We start from the raw sequence: 20358 nt of genomic DNA, 5'->3' as shown, positions 1-20358 counted from the left end.
AAAAAAAAAAAAAAAAGACGTTGAAAGAACAAAGACTAGACAGAGAGAGGAAGGACTGAACGATAGACAGAGGGACATGGGGAGAAGTGCTGGTCCCTGCTGTGGAGTTCCGCTCAGAGGGTGGAGAGGTTGGGATGAGTAGGCTCTGCTCCCCTTTTATCTTCCCAGTCAGGGAAATCACACATGCAAACAGAGCAGGCCACATCTGCAACCCTCATCTACTTATCTGCCCTCCTCTCTCATGCTCCCAGAAGCTATAAATCACCCTCTTTGTGTGAACCCTGCTCCAAAACTCTTGCCTCCATAGTTTCATCCATACCCATCTAAGGCCAATCCCCAGGTCTGCCCATCACACTTTTAGGAGTGCACCTGAGCCCTGATTGTTATAAACCACAAAACAGAAATGACAAGAGTCAATGTTGGTACCAATTATAGGATCAGAATTTATTTTGAAAGAACATGTTCCCCTTTAAGCAAAGGAAAGACAGATGGGTAAATCAGGAAGGACACAGAGGTCACTCAGGTCAAGCTTAACTAATATTTTAAGGCATGCGACCACAAGGGAAACCATACATGCAATAAATGGCCTTGACTCCGCTGAGATTCACTAAATTAAGGCAGGGTTTTTGCTCTCTTATCGCAGCTGAAGACCCACACTGACGTAACATTAAAAAATGTGGAGTCATGGCCAAAGTGCAAAGAGAGCCTCTTGCCTGTTTATCTGTTTGGTCACTAAGAGTCAAACCCCACCAACAGACATGACTGCACTCACGTAGACAGGGTTCTTCACATTGTTTTATTGTGGATGTGGACCACCTCACTTACAGCTTTAAAAGTTAATACGTTTTGGGGCGTCAAGTAGCTCAGTTGGTTGAGCATCCACCCATTTGCTGCATGTCATGCCCTCTCTCTCTGCCTCCCCATTTCCTGTCTCTCTCTACTGCGCTATCAATAAAGGCACAAAAAGCCCGAAAAAATAACTTAAAAAAAAAAAAAAAAGTTAACACGTTTTAAAAAAAACAAAAACAAAAAAAACAGAAGTGTGGCTATTGTCACGAGACAAGATACATCAAGATCTAAGTGACTTACCACTTCGGTTAAACAATTTCCTTGGGGAAACCCTTACAGTGCAGAGCCACATTGACAGATAATGTCTCAGACACAGCTTATTTTGCCCTGCTCATTGTGATCACTGCAAAACCTTTTCCAAAATGTGACTGAAAGTTATTTACCTGATTGTCTTGTTTGAATCTGCACTTTCTGAGATCAACATTTGATTAGGTAAAAAGAACCTAATCTGAAAATGCTAATGTTACTGAAATGAGGTTTTATTACAAAAAGTAATAGATAACACAACAACCCCTGCAACAACTGAGGATAATGAAAATAATACTGCGTGTCATTTCAGGTCGACTCAAATGCACAATGTAGAGAAGCATTTCATATTCTAAGGTGTTCACAAATGGGACAGCACATAGACACATAGACAGAAATTTAAAATCTTAATTTATAAATGGTAATATGTCACTAAGTAATGGGTGCATGAGTCAAAGGTATTTGGGTCGTTGTATGAGTGTGTGTGTTAGTGACCTGACTGGACAGGACCTGAGACGGCCAGAGGAATGTAGAGGCTGTTCAGGCTGACATAACCCAACAGAGGAATGTAAATACCATCTGCATGACCACTCTCTCACACACACACACACACACACACACACACACACACACACACACACACACACACACACACCTCCAAGGTACAGCAAATCACTACCTTCTTTCTCTCCCTCTCATTTTATCTGTACCCTGTCTCCTCTACTTCAGTCTTTCTCTCAGGGTACCTCTCTCTTCCACCCCTCGCCCCCAGTCACCCCTCAGACCACTTAACACAGCGGTGAATCAAAAAGCCACAGAAGCAAGCCAACACAATGAGTGCAAGGTGGGATATGGCCCACTCATGTGTGTGCAGTGAATCAACTGGAAAAAAACCCATTTTAGGACGCTGGGGTTCACTGAGCCTCCTAGCCTCGGCTGTGCCCCGGCTGTCAGCGATGACAGCAGTTGCACAAGCTTCATTTGAAGTGGATATGAGCCGAGGCACTTCTAATCACATCGCAGGTTTTGTGAGCCACATTTCAGTTTCTACACACCCAGCTTCTTCACTTGTTTTCTTCACGTCTGCTGTTCCAAGCCTGGGGCTAATTCTCAAGGGAACACTTCCCACACGAACCTACCTATGAGCACACGCACAAACCCACAGCCTGGCTTATATTTTGTCTACATCTCTGCCCCCATTCTTAGAGAGTAACGGCTCTGTCAGCCAGGCAAATAAAAACAAACTTTGTCAGAGTCATAATCAGAGATAAATCATGTCAGCATTATATGAGTCATTCTCTCAAAGGGAAGTGTTCACATGCTCCGTATGTTCGTCTCCTTGTGTCTATGTGTGTATTCATGTGTGTGTGTCTGGATGTTGCCCAAGCGATGAGAATCTGTGAGCTACGACGATCCCTATGGCCATGATGACATCTACATACCACCACAGGCCAGACATTTCACTTGTCACCGTTTATCAGTTGTGGTCTATACCACAACCCAGGACAAAATGTACAGTACTTGGGAGGACTCATGAAGGGGGAACTTCTCTGGGAACAGCCAATGCCAAATGTCATCAGAGCAGAAATCAATGACAGGAGATGAGATACATCCAATGACATTCAAATGCATCAGACAAGAGCAGTAGAAAAACATATACAGGCTTTGGAATAGTCGGTACATAAATCAAGCTACACAGTAGTTTACTGTTTGCCTGTCAAGAAATGTGCAAACTAACGCCTGAAGGCATGCTGGCAACCTTATATGTATCGTATCACTGTAAGTCAGCTACACACATATTGCCTCTACGGGATGATTTAGTGGTGTGTCAGGGTGCCCTGTTCTTCAAAGAGAAACCTTTTGAAAAATAAAGCTGGACTCAGCGTTTCTACTTGGCACTTTTATGCTGGTATGAGCAGCTTTCAGAGATGAGGCTGTATTGCTTCACATCTTACGTTTGTCTGAGCTAGCAAATGCAACGCTGACCATTTGATTCCTGAGGCAAAGTATGGAAATTTTCACACAGGGTGAGCTGACAACTCGAACTGATTACCTGAGTGCTGCTTGCGTGCTCTTATGCAAGGCATTCATTTCTGTTTCACTGGCACTCTACAACTAAACTGTCATACCCTCAGTGCACCTGCCGACATTTTTCTATAGGAAAACTGTGTGAGCAGAAAATACTATTTCTAGAAAGAAAAGCTTATTAATTCCCGTTACAGTCTGATGAGATTTCTCTCATTTTTGTCAATGAAAGTTCTACTCACGGTGCAGGCTGAGGGAGATGTTGATGGTGCGGATGTTTATGACAGACTTCAGGTCAGGGATGGTGGCGCACTTCAGCTGGGTGGCAGCAGGGGTGTCACCCACATCTATCCAGCACACAGTCTCATCAGCATAGATGAAGTCCATAGCCATAGTCTGCTTGGTGGTGATGGTGGGTAGCCGGGATGTGGAGCCACTCAGAGAGGTGCAGCGGATGTCATGGAGGTTAGCAATCAACAGCATAGGCAGACGATCCACAGGCTCTGAGGATGAAGATTGTGACAGTGGAGTTGAGGGGAGGGGGAAAGCATGGGGGAAATGAGGGAGAAAAGATATGAGGAGGAGATGGAGAGAAGTCAAAGGTCATAGATTCACTGAACACCTGAAACATATCTCTCTCCAGTAAACAAGCTTGTAAAACAAACGGGGGTGCCACACCATGCAGATGTGATTATCTGATATACTACAGCAGGGGAGCCATTTCCAACAGAGAAACAAATCAACTCTAATCTTTTGTTGGTTTAGTAGGAACAGCATCCTTGGTCCCTGCTGCACTTTTTGCGTGTCTGTTCTCACCATTTTTGGCTTTGCAAGAGCGGTTATCTGGCTGCAGCAGGTAGCCCTCCACACAGCTGCAGGTGTAGGAGCCCTCGTTGTTGGTACATGTCTGACTGCACGTCCCGTACACATTGCACTCATTGAAATCTACAGGAGAACAACACAACGTCAGTCAGTGATGAAATATATAGGGATTGTACTTATTCACAGCTTGCTGCAACATTTTTTCAGGGTAGGCAACAAAAAGCAATGGTTACTATCATATTCTGGAATATGCATTTGTTTTCTACCTCGAGGCATGTGGATGAAAAAAAAAAAAAAATTTCAGCCAGAGAACAGAGAGTCAGAGTAATCAGATGGTTACTTTCAGTGTTACTTTGGCCGAGCTACAATAAATCTGCCAAATCACCCACTCACCTTTACATGTCTTTCCATCTGCAGCAACCTCATAGCCGTTTCTACAGTAGCACTGAGGCCCATCATAAGTCACAGCACAGTGAAACTGGCACCCATGGGAGGCACAGTCTGGTGCTCGTTCTGTAGCAGAGAAAGACAGAGACACAGAGAATGTTACACACGTGCACGCATGTGTGTTTATCTGTGCATGTGACAGACTGGGTTGATTTGAATGCGCACGCGTTAGAGGGCCTCCTTCTTTTCCCCAAGGGAACTCAAGGACACATCCTTTTGGCAGGAAATGAAAGAGGGGCATCCACACATCCCCTCATCGTGCTCTCTATAGGGTGTGTGTGTGTGTGTGTGTGTGTGTGTGTGTGTTGATATGTGTGTCTAGAGGCTGTGCGATAATTAGGATAGAGTGTCTATTGTAGATTGAAGTGATGCATCAGAGAGGGGCTCACATCTGACATTACAAAACAAATTATGTTTCAGTTTCTATCAGCTTTAAACCTTGTGAATTCAGGCTTATAAAATATTGAATTACTTCATGTGTGCATCCACCAAAAACGGGGCTGTGACTCACGCTGGGTAGGTCCTGCCCCAGAGTTCAATAAACCCAAGCCACAGAGATCAACTCAAAGAGCAAACTACAGTATGTGAGGACAAAGGGACAGGTATTATCCTGATGATCAGCACTCATTTATTCAACAGTATTCTCTTTACATCTCTGTCATCATGTAACACATGTAAGTGGAACCTCCTCTCTCCATTTCTGCAAGCTTTTATCTCAGAATTAAGACGCTGGCATGGAATATGACAAGCTTGTATTCTCATGCTGGAGCCCTACAATGGAGCAACCTCTAGCTACCCTTTGAAGCTTCTAGGACAGCTGCCACAGCAACATTCAACAAGGCCAAAGCCGTCACATGGCATATCAACACTCATACTCCACATGCTGATCTAAAGGGCTAAGCTTTACTCAAAAATTGATTGAACTTGTTGAGAAACATTCCCATTCAATCATTTACCAAGTGTAAACACTGACATTCCAAATGTCAATTAGTAAAAAGAGAAAAGAGGCATCCAGTAGAACAATAAAATTCACCTCAAAATCCAACAAAAAAGGTGAATGGTCATGGACACACTATGCATATAGTAGTTAGTTATAGTATGGCTGTGAAGAGTGTAGATTGGACCAGTGAAGGGCTTATTATATAAAGCCTTTGGCACTCTGGGCCACAATGACCCTTTTGTTGTGGCCCCACTGAAAGGAAGAGTCCCCCAGCAAACACCGTGGCCCATATCGAATCCATTCACCAAGCCTCAAACTGTAAGAGACCACAGGCAACTACAGAGCTAAAACACCCACGAAATGCATCTCTGTTTAAAGTCATTTTGCTCCATTTCGTACCCGAGTTACCTGACCTATGGGTGGGCAATAAGGACAGAATTAATATTGCTATCATTTTCATAAGATTATCTCAATATTAAGCTGTGATGATACAAAGTATTCAAAGCACAAGGTTAACTTGTGTCGGTTCATTTTTTAAAATTTTTTTTGTTTTTTTGTCAAAAAATTGATAATAATAATTAATTATTATTAATTTTTTTATTTCTTAAGACAGAAAACTGCATCTGAAAGTCAACAAAGAAAATATCACTTGGATCTCTGAATCACCTTTTGGCTATTTTTTTTTTATAAAGAATAATGTATTTTCCATTTGTGACAGTCAAAAAAAGTATTTGGAATGTGAATCTGCAAAACCTTTTGCTTTTCTAAACTAAGACAGCATTTGTAGGTGTGCGATAGCAGGGAGACGTGACACGTGAGGAGAAGAGCAGAGAACAACAGGAGAACAGAAGTATGGAGAGGAAAGGAAAGGCAGTGTAAACAGAGGTGGAAACGAGCGCATAAAGGGCTTAAGGATATGGAGTGGTAAGAAAGTTCCAGCTCCAAGCAAACAAGAAACAGCAGCGTGTCACATGTTTGACCAGGGGTTAATGAACGAAGCAAACAAATCACACAGTGACACACTTGAGGCCTTCAGTCCTAAACAAGCATGCCAAAGCCATTGATCCTGTTACTGCATGGATGGCAACCCTCAATTTCACTCATCTATAGCTCTTTAAAGGGAAGCAGGGAGTGAGAGTATGACGCTGTTTGTCAGAAGGCACACTAGGCTGAGTTTTACCGGAAGACATGACACGTTTCTAAACTGTAAATACTGTGATGTTGCAACGCTTGCGTGCACAAATAAACAGATGACAATGACTCACGGTAGCAGACTAGAGGACCACTGATGAGAATATCAGACGTGCATGATAACATGAGAAAAATAGAGGACGAGTTCCTTTTACATTCCGTGGAGGTTGTGACCTTCTCAATACAGGGTTGCAACAAGACATTGCCAACATGAATATTCTGAAAATTTGTCTGGAGCCAGACCAGTGTTATGATGGGCTTTTAGCTTTACCAGAGACAAAGTTGCCAGATGACTGAATGAGCTACCAACACACACACACACACACACACACACACACACACACACACACACACACACACACACACACACACACAAAATGAACACATTAATAAGAAGGGCAAAGTGGTTATTGGCATAAAACAGCAAAATAAAAAGACAGAGACAATGTAAAACAGATCATTACGAGAGACAGAAGGAAGAGAGGGAGAAGAACTGCTCTTGGCCTCCATCCACAACCAGTGCATGACTAAATGTATGAAAGTTGACATATTCCTCTAAAATCCAATCATGGGGCTGACGGGTCAGTGCAACAGGGTGACGCAGGTTGAATGAGACAGAGACCAGGTGGTGTTGGGGTCATGGTCGTAGTTACGCAACAAGACCTGTCACGACTGAATGATTTCATAAACGTCTCTCCTTAAAAAGATCAGCTCATCTATCCATCAACTGGCTTGAAAACAAAACAAATCCCATTTCTTACTAAAAAGATAACAGATAAATATCATAATATATGTCTCCATTTCCAAAGCAGAAACTGAACTGAACCTTCACTGTATAAACTATTCCAGTGTGTGACATTGTAAAAGAAAGAGGTTATTCCCAGGACATTCCTACCTTTGTGCTCTCACTGTCTGGAAACAAGTCCACACATGCCTTTGTCCTCTACCTGCAGCTGACAGGAACCTACTGTTTCCCTACACGGCTCCATCCAGTTACCCAATTTCTACTTCGTAAACCTTATGGTTTGTTCATTCTACAAATTTCAAGTATGTATACTTCAAGTATTTACTCCTAACATATTAGATATGTATTTGAATTTCCCTTCTTTAACTGCCACTGCTCAAATTTTTTTCCCCATATTTAATAATAACAACAACAAAAAAAGACTTAAATTGTATATGGTCCATCTGTGTCTCTTTGTATGGATAGACACACCTTTCATATAATTAATTGGCAGTCCAGCAATGTCTATAGTAGTATAAAGCATTTGGGCAACTTATTATTGATACAACTTTGAGAATACCAATCTCATTTAAGTTTAGCAGATCACCATGCTCAATTAAACACTAAATTCAGACACAGTCAAAGACAATGCAGCTGCTGCATTTTGTTAAACTACTTTGGAATGATTTGGTTTCATAGTGCATTCCATCACAATGCTGAGTTACTGAAAAGTGAGCCATGCTGGGTACGATAAATATGACATTGAGGAGATAACACTGTGTACATGCAGGTATGTGAATGAGCATAGGAGACGGGTGGGCAAGCTCATCAAAAAAGAGTGTTCACAGGCAGTTGTTTGCAGGCTGCATAGTCAAAGGGGGGGGGGTGAAGTAACCATTTGAAAGCACAAGTAGGGCAGCAGCTTGACTAATGAGCAAACAGTAGATATCGTAGTCCCAGACAATGGCAGCACGCTGCCCCAGATGTCTAAACCTAAACTTACATGAATAATCAAAAAAAAGTGAACAAATACACATAGAAAGTAGCCACTGTCGCAACAATGAACATTCCCTAACACGTGCCTAAGAAAATCAATACTTGAATTTTCTTCAATCTACAGCCCATTACGAGTAAAGAAATACATGACAGTTTACAACACTGTAGTGTCTCTACATACAGTGATGGCCTACTACAGGCAATAAAACAGGTCTTATCATGCAAAATAACTCTAACAGCAGCCAATAAACTCATTTAGGTCACTCGTGAATAAAAATGAAAATGTGGTCTTTCCACAGGCAGCTTCAGGTTGCTTCTGACCGATTCTCCTTCCATAGTTAGAGGGACATGAAGGACAATGAAAGACCACTGCATGCATAAACAATAGCGTCAGGCCATGACAATAATCAGGGTTCCCTTTGGGACAGCAAGAAAAAGGGAAAAGCTCTTAGGAGTGCTGACATGACCCCATTTTCTCTTCCCTATCAATCAGTCACTTCTGAGGGAGTCAGGTGTAAGGCCTTGCCCCCCAAGAGAGGCCCCTTCACCCACAAAATGACAGGGAAAGGGCAAATGAAGGCATGAAGATCAATGAAAAGACTCAACTTTCACCCATATGACAGAAAAACAACAAAACTGCCAGTCGTGTGTAAAGGCTTCAATTAGTTAAATAGGCCTTTTTAAACACAGACTTGGAACTATGTTTTGTGTTTTGACCAAAGGATGGCAAAGATCTTAAGTTAGACAAGCAAACTTGGGTCTTAAGGTTCAAACACTCACTAAACCACATTGGAAAACATTCTCAATATTTGGTTTTCTAATGCTCTTGGGGAAGGCACCAAGGCCCAGTCCCTCGTAGTACATGACGTGTTATTTCCCTTCTTTGTAATCAAGACAGTTATGAAATATTTGAAGTTTATCTATGTAATATACTACTTGTGGCTATATGAACAATAGAGTTCATTTCTGGGAAAATATACAATTTGATGTAAAGTAGGCTAACACCCAAAACCTCAGATAATCTTCTTAATCGGGACTGTGAGGGTGTGATCTGATTGACAGTTGCCTTTCACAAACATTTTAATTCTCGTTGACTGCATAACAATATGTTCAGGTTCTGATTTGCTTTTACCTTTGCAAACAGTCAAAAAACACAGATCAAGTGTCAGATTAAAAGCTGAACCTTGGAATCATACTGCCAGTAACAACCTCACCACCAATCACAGCACCACTGAGCCCACCTGGTTACTCCCTGCTATCATTCCTCAACGTAAATCATGCCAGCTAATCCCAACTCTTGCCACACACTATGAAAACGCTGAGGAAATTTATTTAAGTCAGATAAAATTCCTGCCTAACTTACCTTGCTACACTCCCCTTTCTAACCACTCTTGTCAACAACTTTGGCAGAATTACTTGGACACACTGACTGACAAAGTGTGCTTTCAGACATCAGCGCGCAGGTACACTTTCACAACCGGGCAGTTTGCACAAGAAAACACTAGGAAGCTTGTGAAAGGCCAGGCCTTTCCCTGAAAAGAGGGGAGCTCACAAACAGCAATGCCAAAAGTTCTGGACACACTGCTGGTGTGTTTGTGTGTGGGGTAATGGGTGTGTTTGGGTGTGTATTCACAAGAATGTGACCGTGTGTGTGTGTGTGTGTGTTTGTGTGAGTACATGCATGCATTACAGGAACATGAATGTGTAGGTGTGTGTATAAGCTTAGGTGTGTTGTGACCATTGCCTTACTGAGGACAGCTGGACTTGTGTCCTCAGGGACAGCCGGTGCATGTTGTGACTGGATGATGTCATTGCTGTGTTGTGTAAAGGCTTGTCTAGCAGTGATGACCAGTGTGTGGGATACTAACGCTCTCACCCACTCTGTACAGCTGTCCACTTCATCTGCCCAACAGTACTCCTGCTCTCCTGGCCTAATCTTATCACACTTAAATGCTCTGACTAATTCACTACAACTTTTAATCTTATAACTCAACCCTGTGTAGAAGATTCATTATACATATATACATACAGGGAAATAGAAAAACTGACATTAAAACACATAAAGCTCCAACTGATACAACAGTAAAAAGGGTAAATGGATAAAAAAAATCCACAATAAATGTATTAAGTTAAAAGCCTAAGTAACCAAAAATATCTAAAATGACTCAAATGTGCCATTGCACATAATAGTCAATAGAAGCTTTGGTTAACACTTTAAAATTTACATTAAAGATAGGGTACTTGGCAGCCCCACCCTTTGTAACAGGACTTTGGTCCACTGAGACTTAAGTGCTGATCATAAATATTTGATTAAGTGATTTCATATTCCAGGAAAGGCTTATCGACTGCATCACTACTACAACCAGTGAACTGGAGAGACAAACACAGAAGTGTGCACAACAAAAATTCAAAGTACACATACATCGCAGCATGGGTTATTGCAGCTATAAACAGGCAGAGCTTCAGACAGCTTTATCTGAGGACTGCCTTGCTGAATACTGAGGCAATCCTCTGAAGGCACCCAGTGTTTGCTCCTTTGTCTGCAGCAACAAAGACCAACACTATGGACTCAATATGTTCCATCTCTCGTTCTTCTGTAGTCCCTAATTAATAGTAGAGGATTTGATGGGATTCTTCTTCAGCTGCATCTAGGCTGAATGCTCATCATTCCCGTAGGGATTGGGGAAACATCCTCATAGCTGAGCTGATTGATAAATTAATGACTTTTTTCCCAAGAAAGCAAAATTCCATTGTAATTGCACAAGCCGAAGCAGGCCAGCTCATTAGAGGCCCTAATAGAGGAGATTATTGGATAGATATTATAGTTTTGGATGGGAAGATAAGGAAGTGGCAGTCTTCTGCAGCACAGAAGTTGGTTGGTCATTTTTGACCCACAACAAAGGGCAACGCTCTTATCAGAGTGTGACAGAATAGATAGAGAAAATGCTGGTGCCATCTGTTACCTCTGCAATGAGGACCCTCGTCCCAGCCATCGGAGCAGTCGGGGACTCCGTCACACAGTTTGCTCATATGGATACACACATCCAGGTCCATACACCCATGATCATTGACAGGACACTGGTTCACTCTGTTGTGTGTGCCTGGAACACAAGCAAAACACATCTAAGGAAACACAGCAGTACAAAGCAACATATAGAGAGTCAAACCCCAACAAATTAATACTTTATGTACAGTGGTAAAATGAACACATCATAAATTCAAAATGTGTGTATTTGAATTGAATAGGGTTAATAAAACTATTAAACACAGTATCCACATGAGGAGAATTTACAGTATATGCTTAGACTGTGGCTGTGGCTGTGGGTGAGGTCGCACTTGGACAGTCCTCAGTCAAGATCAAAAGAAAGAAACATCCTGAACAGCAAAACACTTAGAAACATGTTAGATATTTTCATTCTAATCTTGTTAATATAACCTTTATTTAATCAAGTAGTGTCATTAAGATCAATATCTCTTTTGCATGAGAGACCTGAGACACATGCACACAGACATGATGATAAACTTTGTAATTCTCAAATGGTCCTCAACTTTGAGTTAACTACTGTTTACTCTGGGTGGACAGATAATTCAGGGAGTGATTCCAGATGTGCCTTAAACTGGCTGGCCTTCCTTTCTTTGTACTCTTTTCATCACCTCTCAACGAATGCTAATACCGCCCCCCCCCCTCTACCACAGGAACCATGTGAGATTTCATGACATGATTCTTATGACTAGTCAAGTTAAGTGAATAACCCACAGGATCATCATCTGAGTGATAAATCCGCTGATATCAGCTTATTGCACATATATTTGTGTCAGTGTTTATGTCAGCTGATAAATAACAGGAAATTGCAGTGTAGAAATACCAGACTTGGTTTGAGGTTATTTTGAAACAGTTACGTGGTTCGTCAATGAGCGAGCACTGCCAAGTTGATGTCCTGCCCAGGGATCCATAAGATTGTTTGCTTATGTAATGTGTTACATCATTATAGGATTTTTTAAACTCCATGGGTTTTAGGAGCACTTGGAACCTCAGCTCACATCTGTAGAAAATGACGGATAAGAAAGCAGCTTCCTTTCTTTCTGACACTGTCGCACATAAAATGATCAGCCTATCTGAGTGTTTCACTTTCTCCTCCACGAGTTTCAGTGAGGTCAGGGCCACCATCAAGGTGGATAACACCAAGGTAGATTTACCTGTCACAATGCCTAACTAGAAAAGGACCCGAGGTCAATTGGCTGCCAGTCTTAATCAGAGCCTGTAATTACTATCAACTTTGTTTTACTTTTATATTCACTGCAGTAGGCTGCAAGTTTTTCAATTAATTTCTCCCCTGTTGAGGAGGACAGTATCATCAATCAGCGTTAAAAAGCTACGTCAGTTTAGAAAACAATCTTCTCTACATCCTTGTATCATCATTTTCATACAACAGTCTTGTTTTGCTGCTGTGGTCAACAGGTTAAATCCAAGACTGAAATATAAAACTGTAGAGAACTGCTGCCAGACAAAGGGTTGTGGGAGAGGATGACTTAACATGTGGAGAACTAAATGTTCCCTGCATGTGTGAGACATGCATATGTAACATAATTTATGTGCACACATGTAGTTACTGTGTATGCCTTCAGTATATACAATATGGCATGCGACACAGTGAAATATTGTCTGCTGATTTGATCTTTGGGCATATGTTGAAAATTACAATGATAAACAAAGATGTATGGAATCTAACGGATGTAGAGGGGAAAGGACAGAACGTAATCTCCTCTGATCCTTTTTTTTTTTTTTTTTTTTAAAAACCAGCGTCAGACCAAAACATACAGTAGATGCAATCTTTTCCTCGCACTCTCTCCCACTCTTCTCTCTATCTCTCCTCTCAGCCCACACTGCAGAGCAAACAGTTTGCTTTGGCTGTTTTTCTTCTTCCTCCTCCTCCTCCACCTCCTCCTTCTCAACCTCATCCTTTCTCTCTTTCTCTCTCTCTCTCTAACATCTGCTGACCCATTTTAGAAAAACACTAGAAGCAGAGAAAATAAAGTTCACCTCCTTCACAGGAAACGATCTGTAGAGTTGTACGGGTTATGTGCGGTGCCGGGAGAGACTTTGATAGCATGATATCTGCATATGCACACTGCACAGCCTGAGCTATAAACCTGTTTCAGATGCCTCCTTCAGAATCTCACACACGCTAAGTCTTTGGTGTCTGAATATTAAGCAGCTGTTGCAGCCAAAATGCAGTTCCTTTGACCCTTATTTCTGCTTTATCCATTTGGAGCTTCTACTTATCTGAATTGAGAGTCTGAGGATAGAGAGTGTTGCACTGTATGCTGTATAGATTGTAAAGGCTGCTAAAAAAACCTAAAATATGACTGACTTGACTTGACATGATATAAAGTATTTTGTGTCATGCACATCTCACATAAGTTGAGACGAAAGTAAAAATACATATCTCTCAATGGGTAAGACTTTATATATTCTTACAAGACATGTCACATCTTTATGAATCAAAGTGTGGATATGCATAAAGACTTATATGAGGGCGAACATTTGCCTACATCTCGACCTTCCCTGAAGGAAACCACATGCATTTCCTCTGAGTCCTCTCTATCCACCCAAGAGATTCATAACCACACACAGAACATAACATGTAACTCAGTTAAAACAAGTGCCTTAAAGTGACAAGAGCTTCCATAATGATCCCACCACAGCAGCCTGTGTGGAAAATGTGCCACATTCGAACAGAGAATTAGCTTCTAATACATCTGGCTTAGGGAGAAGGAGAGCAGCTCTCCAATCTGGGGGATGCTAGCATATTAGCAGCCCTCCTACAGTCTCGGCCTCTAAGCCAGCCTGATTTACATTCAATAAACTGCCAACCTGGGGATTTCTACATAAACTGCAGTACCAGGAATAAACTGCAGTGCACACTGGAAATGAAACCCCTGCCAAGGATTTAGCATTTGTCAACAGTTTTCAAAGTATAAGAGACAAGTCACAGTGAATGTCATCTGAAAGACGCCCACTGCACACATCAGTGTCTTTGCAACTACGCATTCAAGTAAGTATATTTGACAAATGTGACATGTTAAGGATTGAGCAGTGAGACAGATTAACTAACAGAGCAACTGTGAGTGCTGTTACACACACACACACACACACACACACACACACACACACACACACACACACACACACACACACACACCTTTCCACTGACCAGGCAACAAGCCGAATAAGTTTTTGGATACATACTAACAACTGCCAGCAATACACAACGGCCGGAAAGAATTGTTTGAGTTCCACAACACAGTAATACCTTGGCAGGAGCTGAATAGGGACCAGCAGCAGAAAACTAAATAGAAAGGACAATATGGAGGATTAAATAACTTTGCAGGAGGGACAATGGAGAGGAACCCTGTACTCCCTGCTCCAGTTTGGGAAGTTCTTGGCAGTGTATTACAATAAACCCACCTCCCCACCCCCCCAATGGCAGTAGCCATTTTCTGCGTCATCTGTCGGTGAAACCAGACCATTACTGACGTTAAAGAACACAGCAGAACTTCTTCTGTCCTTTTTCACATGCACATATGGTAAAGTCACACTACACAAGTATAAATAGTATTTTCTTTTCTAAAGTTATGTTTTGTTCTCTTGTACAATTATTATGTGGTCCATAATTATTCAAAGATAATACTTGAAAGCGCTGAGGCCACTGTGGCATTTGAAAAATGGAGATATGGAGTCCCTAGCTTCATAATCTGTCCCTTTGAAGAGTGAAGCAGACAGGTGAAGCATTCAAGAATAAAACACTCCGTGGCAAAGATATTCTTCATTGCAGCATATGCCAGGATATCATACAGTCTGGCAGGACCCAGGAGCAAAGACAGAGGGTTCATTGTAAAGCCACACCAAATATTGTTCCCATATCTTGAAGAACCTCCATCCAATATGCTTGTATTTTAGGACAGGACCAGACACAGTGAGTATAGGTCCCTACTGAGATATACATTTTAGGTACAAAAGTGAAAGCTGGGGTTCATTTCGTGTCTTTGTACTAGACTGTTGCACCATTTGTAAGACACACTCTTAATATGCGAACAGTTCTGCTGTACTGGAAATCACTTGGAAGAAATAAGATGATGTCTTGGACCGAATCTCTTCTTTGCCTTCTAAAACTACAGGTTCCTTTCCAAGCTACTGTTTCTATCGAAGGTTTTAAAGAAAAATTTGCTACGACACAAATTTATTTTTCCATTTATTTTGAGCCAAATGGAGATTTGGAGAAATCCAATTCTCCTTCGTTTTGTTGTTTTATGCTTGTGAAAGAACTTTGTAATCTCTGTTTCTGATAAGTGCTAGATAAATACACTTTATTATCATTATCATTATTATTATTATTAACATAAGTGGCCATCTAAACCAGATGAAGTTCACTGCTGGAGCCCAGAATTACATTGTTGTCACAAACAGAAAGGTCTACACTCCTTCGTTCCAAGTGTTGATCACATTAAGGTTTTTTGGCATCTGACATTTGGCACCTCTCACTGTCATATTGGAGATTTATGTAGCAACAGTATGTAAAGTAATTCAACAAGTCTGCAGTGCCTTTTCTGAACTGAAACATCATTACATCAAGATGTAGCTGCAGGCCAAACTGACTACAAGCTACGGTGTCATGAATAAGGAAAATTCCCACAAGCAACTGGCTGTATACAGTAGATTGTAAAGACATCATAGTCCAATCCAGACTCTCTCAACTCCAGATGGTGAGTTCAAGGTTTTCATTAATGATCAGGGAGTATACGCGACACATCTACAGCTCTCTGTTGTTGCGCGGGGGAAAGTTAACTCTTCTCTCCTCTCTTCCTTGTGTGTTCAGGTTGAAAGGGGAAAGTATCGTGGGACTGATGTTGGTGAGTACACTCAGAACATCTTCTAGTTTACATGAAAGCAGCATGTGTGGAGAATCATTTCTAAAGCAAACAGAGAAGACTGGCTAATGAATGGAGATAATGTATTGTTATCATTACAACAGCAGTCCTTCACAACGGGACATTTGATGCGTACTTGTAAATGGTAATGTTTCGACATATTTGAATTTATTTCCTGCTGACAGTTAAAATAGAAGACTGAAGATTGTGCAGTGTGATACTATTTGTTTTATCATATTCACTTTTGTTTATGGAACTAAAACTTTCTTCCTGCTGCTATTGTCTCGTTTGCTTTTAGCTTTTCCACATTCCAGCAATTTATGAGCTTATTTGTGATCTGTTTCAGCTTTTAGCATCTTCAGGCACATACACTCTCACTACCACAGGTGGTTGAAAGTAGCTTCTTTCACTTAATCCCCAGTTCTTTAGTTAGGAAGTAACTACTCCAAATTTAAGACAAACATCTAGCCTTAGTCCTTGTCTGAGAAATCAGCCCTCAATGTGTTTTTACAGTTAACACAGGAAGCTTCATCTTAACCCTTAATGTGCATAAGAGAATCCAGTTTTGGGCCAATGTTAATTCTCACTTCACATGTTTGTGTGTCATATAATTTATTTTCCAGCACAACAATAATTTTCTCTGTTATGCAGATTACTCATAGTTGCATTTGCAAATAAATATAACACTTACAATGGAGCGACTCACAACCTGCCATGGAAATATTAAAAGCTCAATTCCGAACTAACCTCAAATCTCTCGCCTCATTCAGGTGTTCTGTCATTTTAAAGCCTTTAGGATGTAACAGGTGTTTTTTCATGTTTAACCTTTTGCAAACAGGCCAACAAAAATCTTCTCCCTTCTTTAAACACAGAACACTTCCAAAAACGAAATATGAACTCTCTCTCATATCATAACACAGCAAATTCCTGTGCTCTTGCCTTGCCATGAGTCAGAAGTGCCTCTTTGCACTCAGCTTACAAAAAATGCAACTGCAGGGATTTGTATGAGACCAAGAGATAAGATCTATCGCCCTGTGGCTTACATCCCCTACCATGCTTGTGTTACTTTTGCTGTTATTTATACACTTTGCAAATCTCCTTAAAATTCTATGAAACATAGATAGGATTATAAAATGATAATCAACTCCATCTGTAACAGGGCCGCAAATCAGAAAAGTGAAAGCACTTCTATTTTTTTATTTTTATTTGCAGGTACCTTTCTGAAACTTTTTTTCTCTTAATTCAGTGCAGACAAAACCACAAAGAGAAGCGAATGTGTTCATTAGGAGTGTCAAAATTTGACATGGCAAAGGATACGTATATTCCCTACAGTATCATTAGCAAGTGCTGTAGAATTTGCTATAGGAGTGAAGGGATGTAATTGTGATATGTCGCTTCACTCAGGGTTTGCACAGATTCTTCAGTGAGTTTGGCAGCTTGGGAGACAGCACTGCAAGTGAGAACAATGTAGGATGAGTGGGATAACAGACAGAGAAAAAGGGGGAAAATTACAACCTTCACACCTATTAGAGGGCAGAGTGGGGATAATTACATTATTCCAGTAAACTGTGTGATCAGCTAATAGTGATATTAGAATATCCTTGCCGTCTTCTGGGATCTTCACAGTAGAAACCGTTCTCAAATCTGCTGTGTTATCTCTTTCTCTTTGTTTTTTACATGAATCACATATTAAATAAATCAGTGCTGGGATTCATCATGATTAAAACATTATACGCTACGAGTCATAATTCAGAAGTTCAGTTTTCAGTTTTATTGAAATTCTTATTGCAGCATGCACTCTTTGGAGTGAAATATTACTTTGAGCAAAGATAATTTTATACATTTCCCCTGAGCACACTGTAGATTTAGGCAACGCATTACTGCCTGTGTCACCTTCAAATAATTCCCAGAACACAGATTGCAGTTGCAGTGGCTCTGGGTTCCACTAAGCTTGTCTGACCAACACAAGGCATCAAGAGTTGAAACTTCCCAATGTTTCCCAATGTGTGCTTCCCTCCAACACCTCAACCTCTAGACCCCACCATCCCCCATCCTTCAGTTCCCGTAGTTATGCAATGACCTTAAATTTGGATCCCCTGTTGATCTTTTGTCCTGAACATAAAAGCCTCCTTTTCTTCCTGCTCCTCGGGTACCATGGCAGCCCCTGACTGACTTCCATAAAGTCTGCTGTCAGCTCAAATGAATATGTTACGCTGGGTGACAGGCAGGCCTGCCCACTGACTGACTCTCCTCACTCTGGAATCGCACTTTACAGCAGCATGCACAACAAACACATGGCTATGCCAAACCCTACTGAGGCAGCCACCAAACACAGGACTTACAGTATAGCACATTCTACTCTCTCACTAGAAGAAAACCTGATGTGCTAGTTTTTCCTCCATGCTTACAGGCTTGAGACGACATATTTAAACATACATGTACAAACAAACATGGTGCGTTTTACTGTATCAAGTGTTTCAACTGCAAAAATTAGCATACTATATAGAGATCCTGACAAAAGTCATGTCAAAGTGAAAATATTTTAAGTATTAATCACACCCCGAAAGGTTGAAAAGTGGCTGCAAAAAGTTTCCACAATGAAACTCATGTATGATGTATCATAATTCACTTCTCTACACTTGGTGTATTCCAAAGAGTCATCGCTCTGCCATAACAGGTTAAATGTATTGCCTCCTTGTCGCAATATCATCCTCTGAAGCGCTGCCAAATCTAGTATATAGAAGTGAGTTATGGTACACAAGCAGTTCTGAAAATTTCTCTACAACTCTCTGGAAAAGCATCACTATCAACTTACATTAATTTGATCCCAATAGATTGGCAGTTTTTTAGCAAACTGGAAATGCTTTACAGCCGCCTTTCAAACCCACAGAGGTCGAGTGTTAAAAGATAGAGCTTGGGTGGAGTGTCACTTAAGGCAGAGTTCTTTCAGTAAAACAGCAATACAAATCTATCTATAAATCTGGGTAACTGCTTTCAAATGTGTTGTCACAGAGTAAAAACAGTATGGTTCAGTATGGTGGTATCTGACTGCCATTGCATAAGTTCCACCACAGACGATTTCCCCCAAAGTAACACAAAAGAGACTTGAGCTACCAAAAACAAACCGAGTCACCATCAGTAACAAGGGGGAAAACTGTGAGGCAATTACACCAGAGGAAAGACTGGAGATGAGATATGAGGAACAGGGGACAGAGATAACTAGAGTCTAGCTTCTCCACCTGCTGTGACACACAGAGAGGAAGACAGAAGGACATAGGACAGAAGGAGACAGGGCGTGGAGGAGACAGCAGAGAAAGGGAAGTGGTGCCTGTGTGGCGTGAGAAAGCCCTGTGTTCTCTGTCTGTTGATAGGCCGGTGAGGCTGAGGAGGGCTCAGGGCCACAGACCAGAGGGATTTACAGGGCTTTGCTCCTTCCTCTGTGGAAGCAGTGTGTCAACCACTGCCACTGCAGACCCTCCTGCCCCTGCCTGGTGCCCCCTGCAAGTACAGCTACATGACTGATTACAGGCTATGAAAGGACCCCCCCACCCCCACCCCCCAAACTCTACTGTACAGGGCTGTTTCTATAGAAAAAGGATCTGAGCCTTACAAAGCCATTTCCATTTTCCTCCTGAGCCTAAATGCTAATCTGCTCATTTTCTCCTATTCAAAGCTTTTTTCTGTAAGATCATCCCTTCTCCCCATCGCTCTATGCCTCCATCCCATCCCACCACCTCTACAGTCTGCTCTTCCGGGTAGTCTTGGAGAGGCTGCTGGGGCATGACAGTCAGATGGGGTGGACAAAGGACCGAGCTGGCAAGTGTCCAGAGGGGGCTCAAGGGCAAGAGATGGACAGATAACCTTGTTGTGTGGCCCACAGCCGCCTGAGGCAGCTGCATGGAGATGATAACTCAATCTTCCCATCAGACCTTCTTACCAGCTTGGCCCCAGGCCTTCCCATCCACTGACATGAGCCAGAATGCGTGTGGGCCAACAGACATGGTATGGTTGTGTGTTGGGAAGTACTTTCCCCCACGGTATCATGCCACCACTGTTACATCAGACTAACTCTTTGAAGCAGTTTCCAGTGTGTTAGCGCTAATTGTTCTGTTGAAAGCAAATGACATGAAATCATACGTTTACTGAAAGCTTATCATGAAAGTTTAATGAAAAGGAGAGTGTGTCTGGA

At 41.6% G+C, this 20358-nt stretch overlaps 1 protein-coding gene across 2 annotated transcripts in view; it reads right to left on the bottom strand.

Annotated features, from left to right (window-relative positions):
• Positions 1 to 20358, bottom strand: part of lrp1ab (low density lipoprotein receptor-related protein 1Ab) — an 88405-nt gene that overhangs the window by 49875 nt on the left and 18172 nt on the right. For both annotated transcript variants that reach the window (XM_087179008.1, XM_023425114.2), the window contains exons 3-6: positions 11204 to 11341; positions 4336 to 4455; positions 3937 to 4065; positions 3363 to 3623 (exon numbers count right to left, since the gene is read on the bottom strand). In XM_087179008.1, the coding sequence (XP_087035134.1) occupies positions 3363 to 3623; positions 3937 to 4065; positions 4336 to 4455; positions 11204 to 11341 (648 nt within the window). The remainder of the gene's footprint in view (positions 1 to 3362; positions 3624 to 3936; positions 4066 to 4335; positions 4456 to 11203; positions 11342 to 20358) is intronic.

The sequence above is a fragment of the Seriola lalandi genome, unplaced genomic scaffold, assembly GCF_002814215.2.
Source record: "Seriola lalandi dorsalis isolate HSWRI2012SDOR001 ecotype SW California unplaced genomic scaffold, Sedor1 jcf7180002054767, whole genome shotgun sequence".
NCBI lineage: Eukaryota > Metazoa > Chordata > Actinopteri > Carangiformes > Carangidae > Seriola > Seriola lalandi.
Note: the sequence above shows the minus strand (reverse complement) of the source record. Positions and strands in the feature narration are given on the sequence as shown.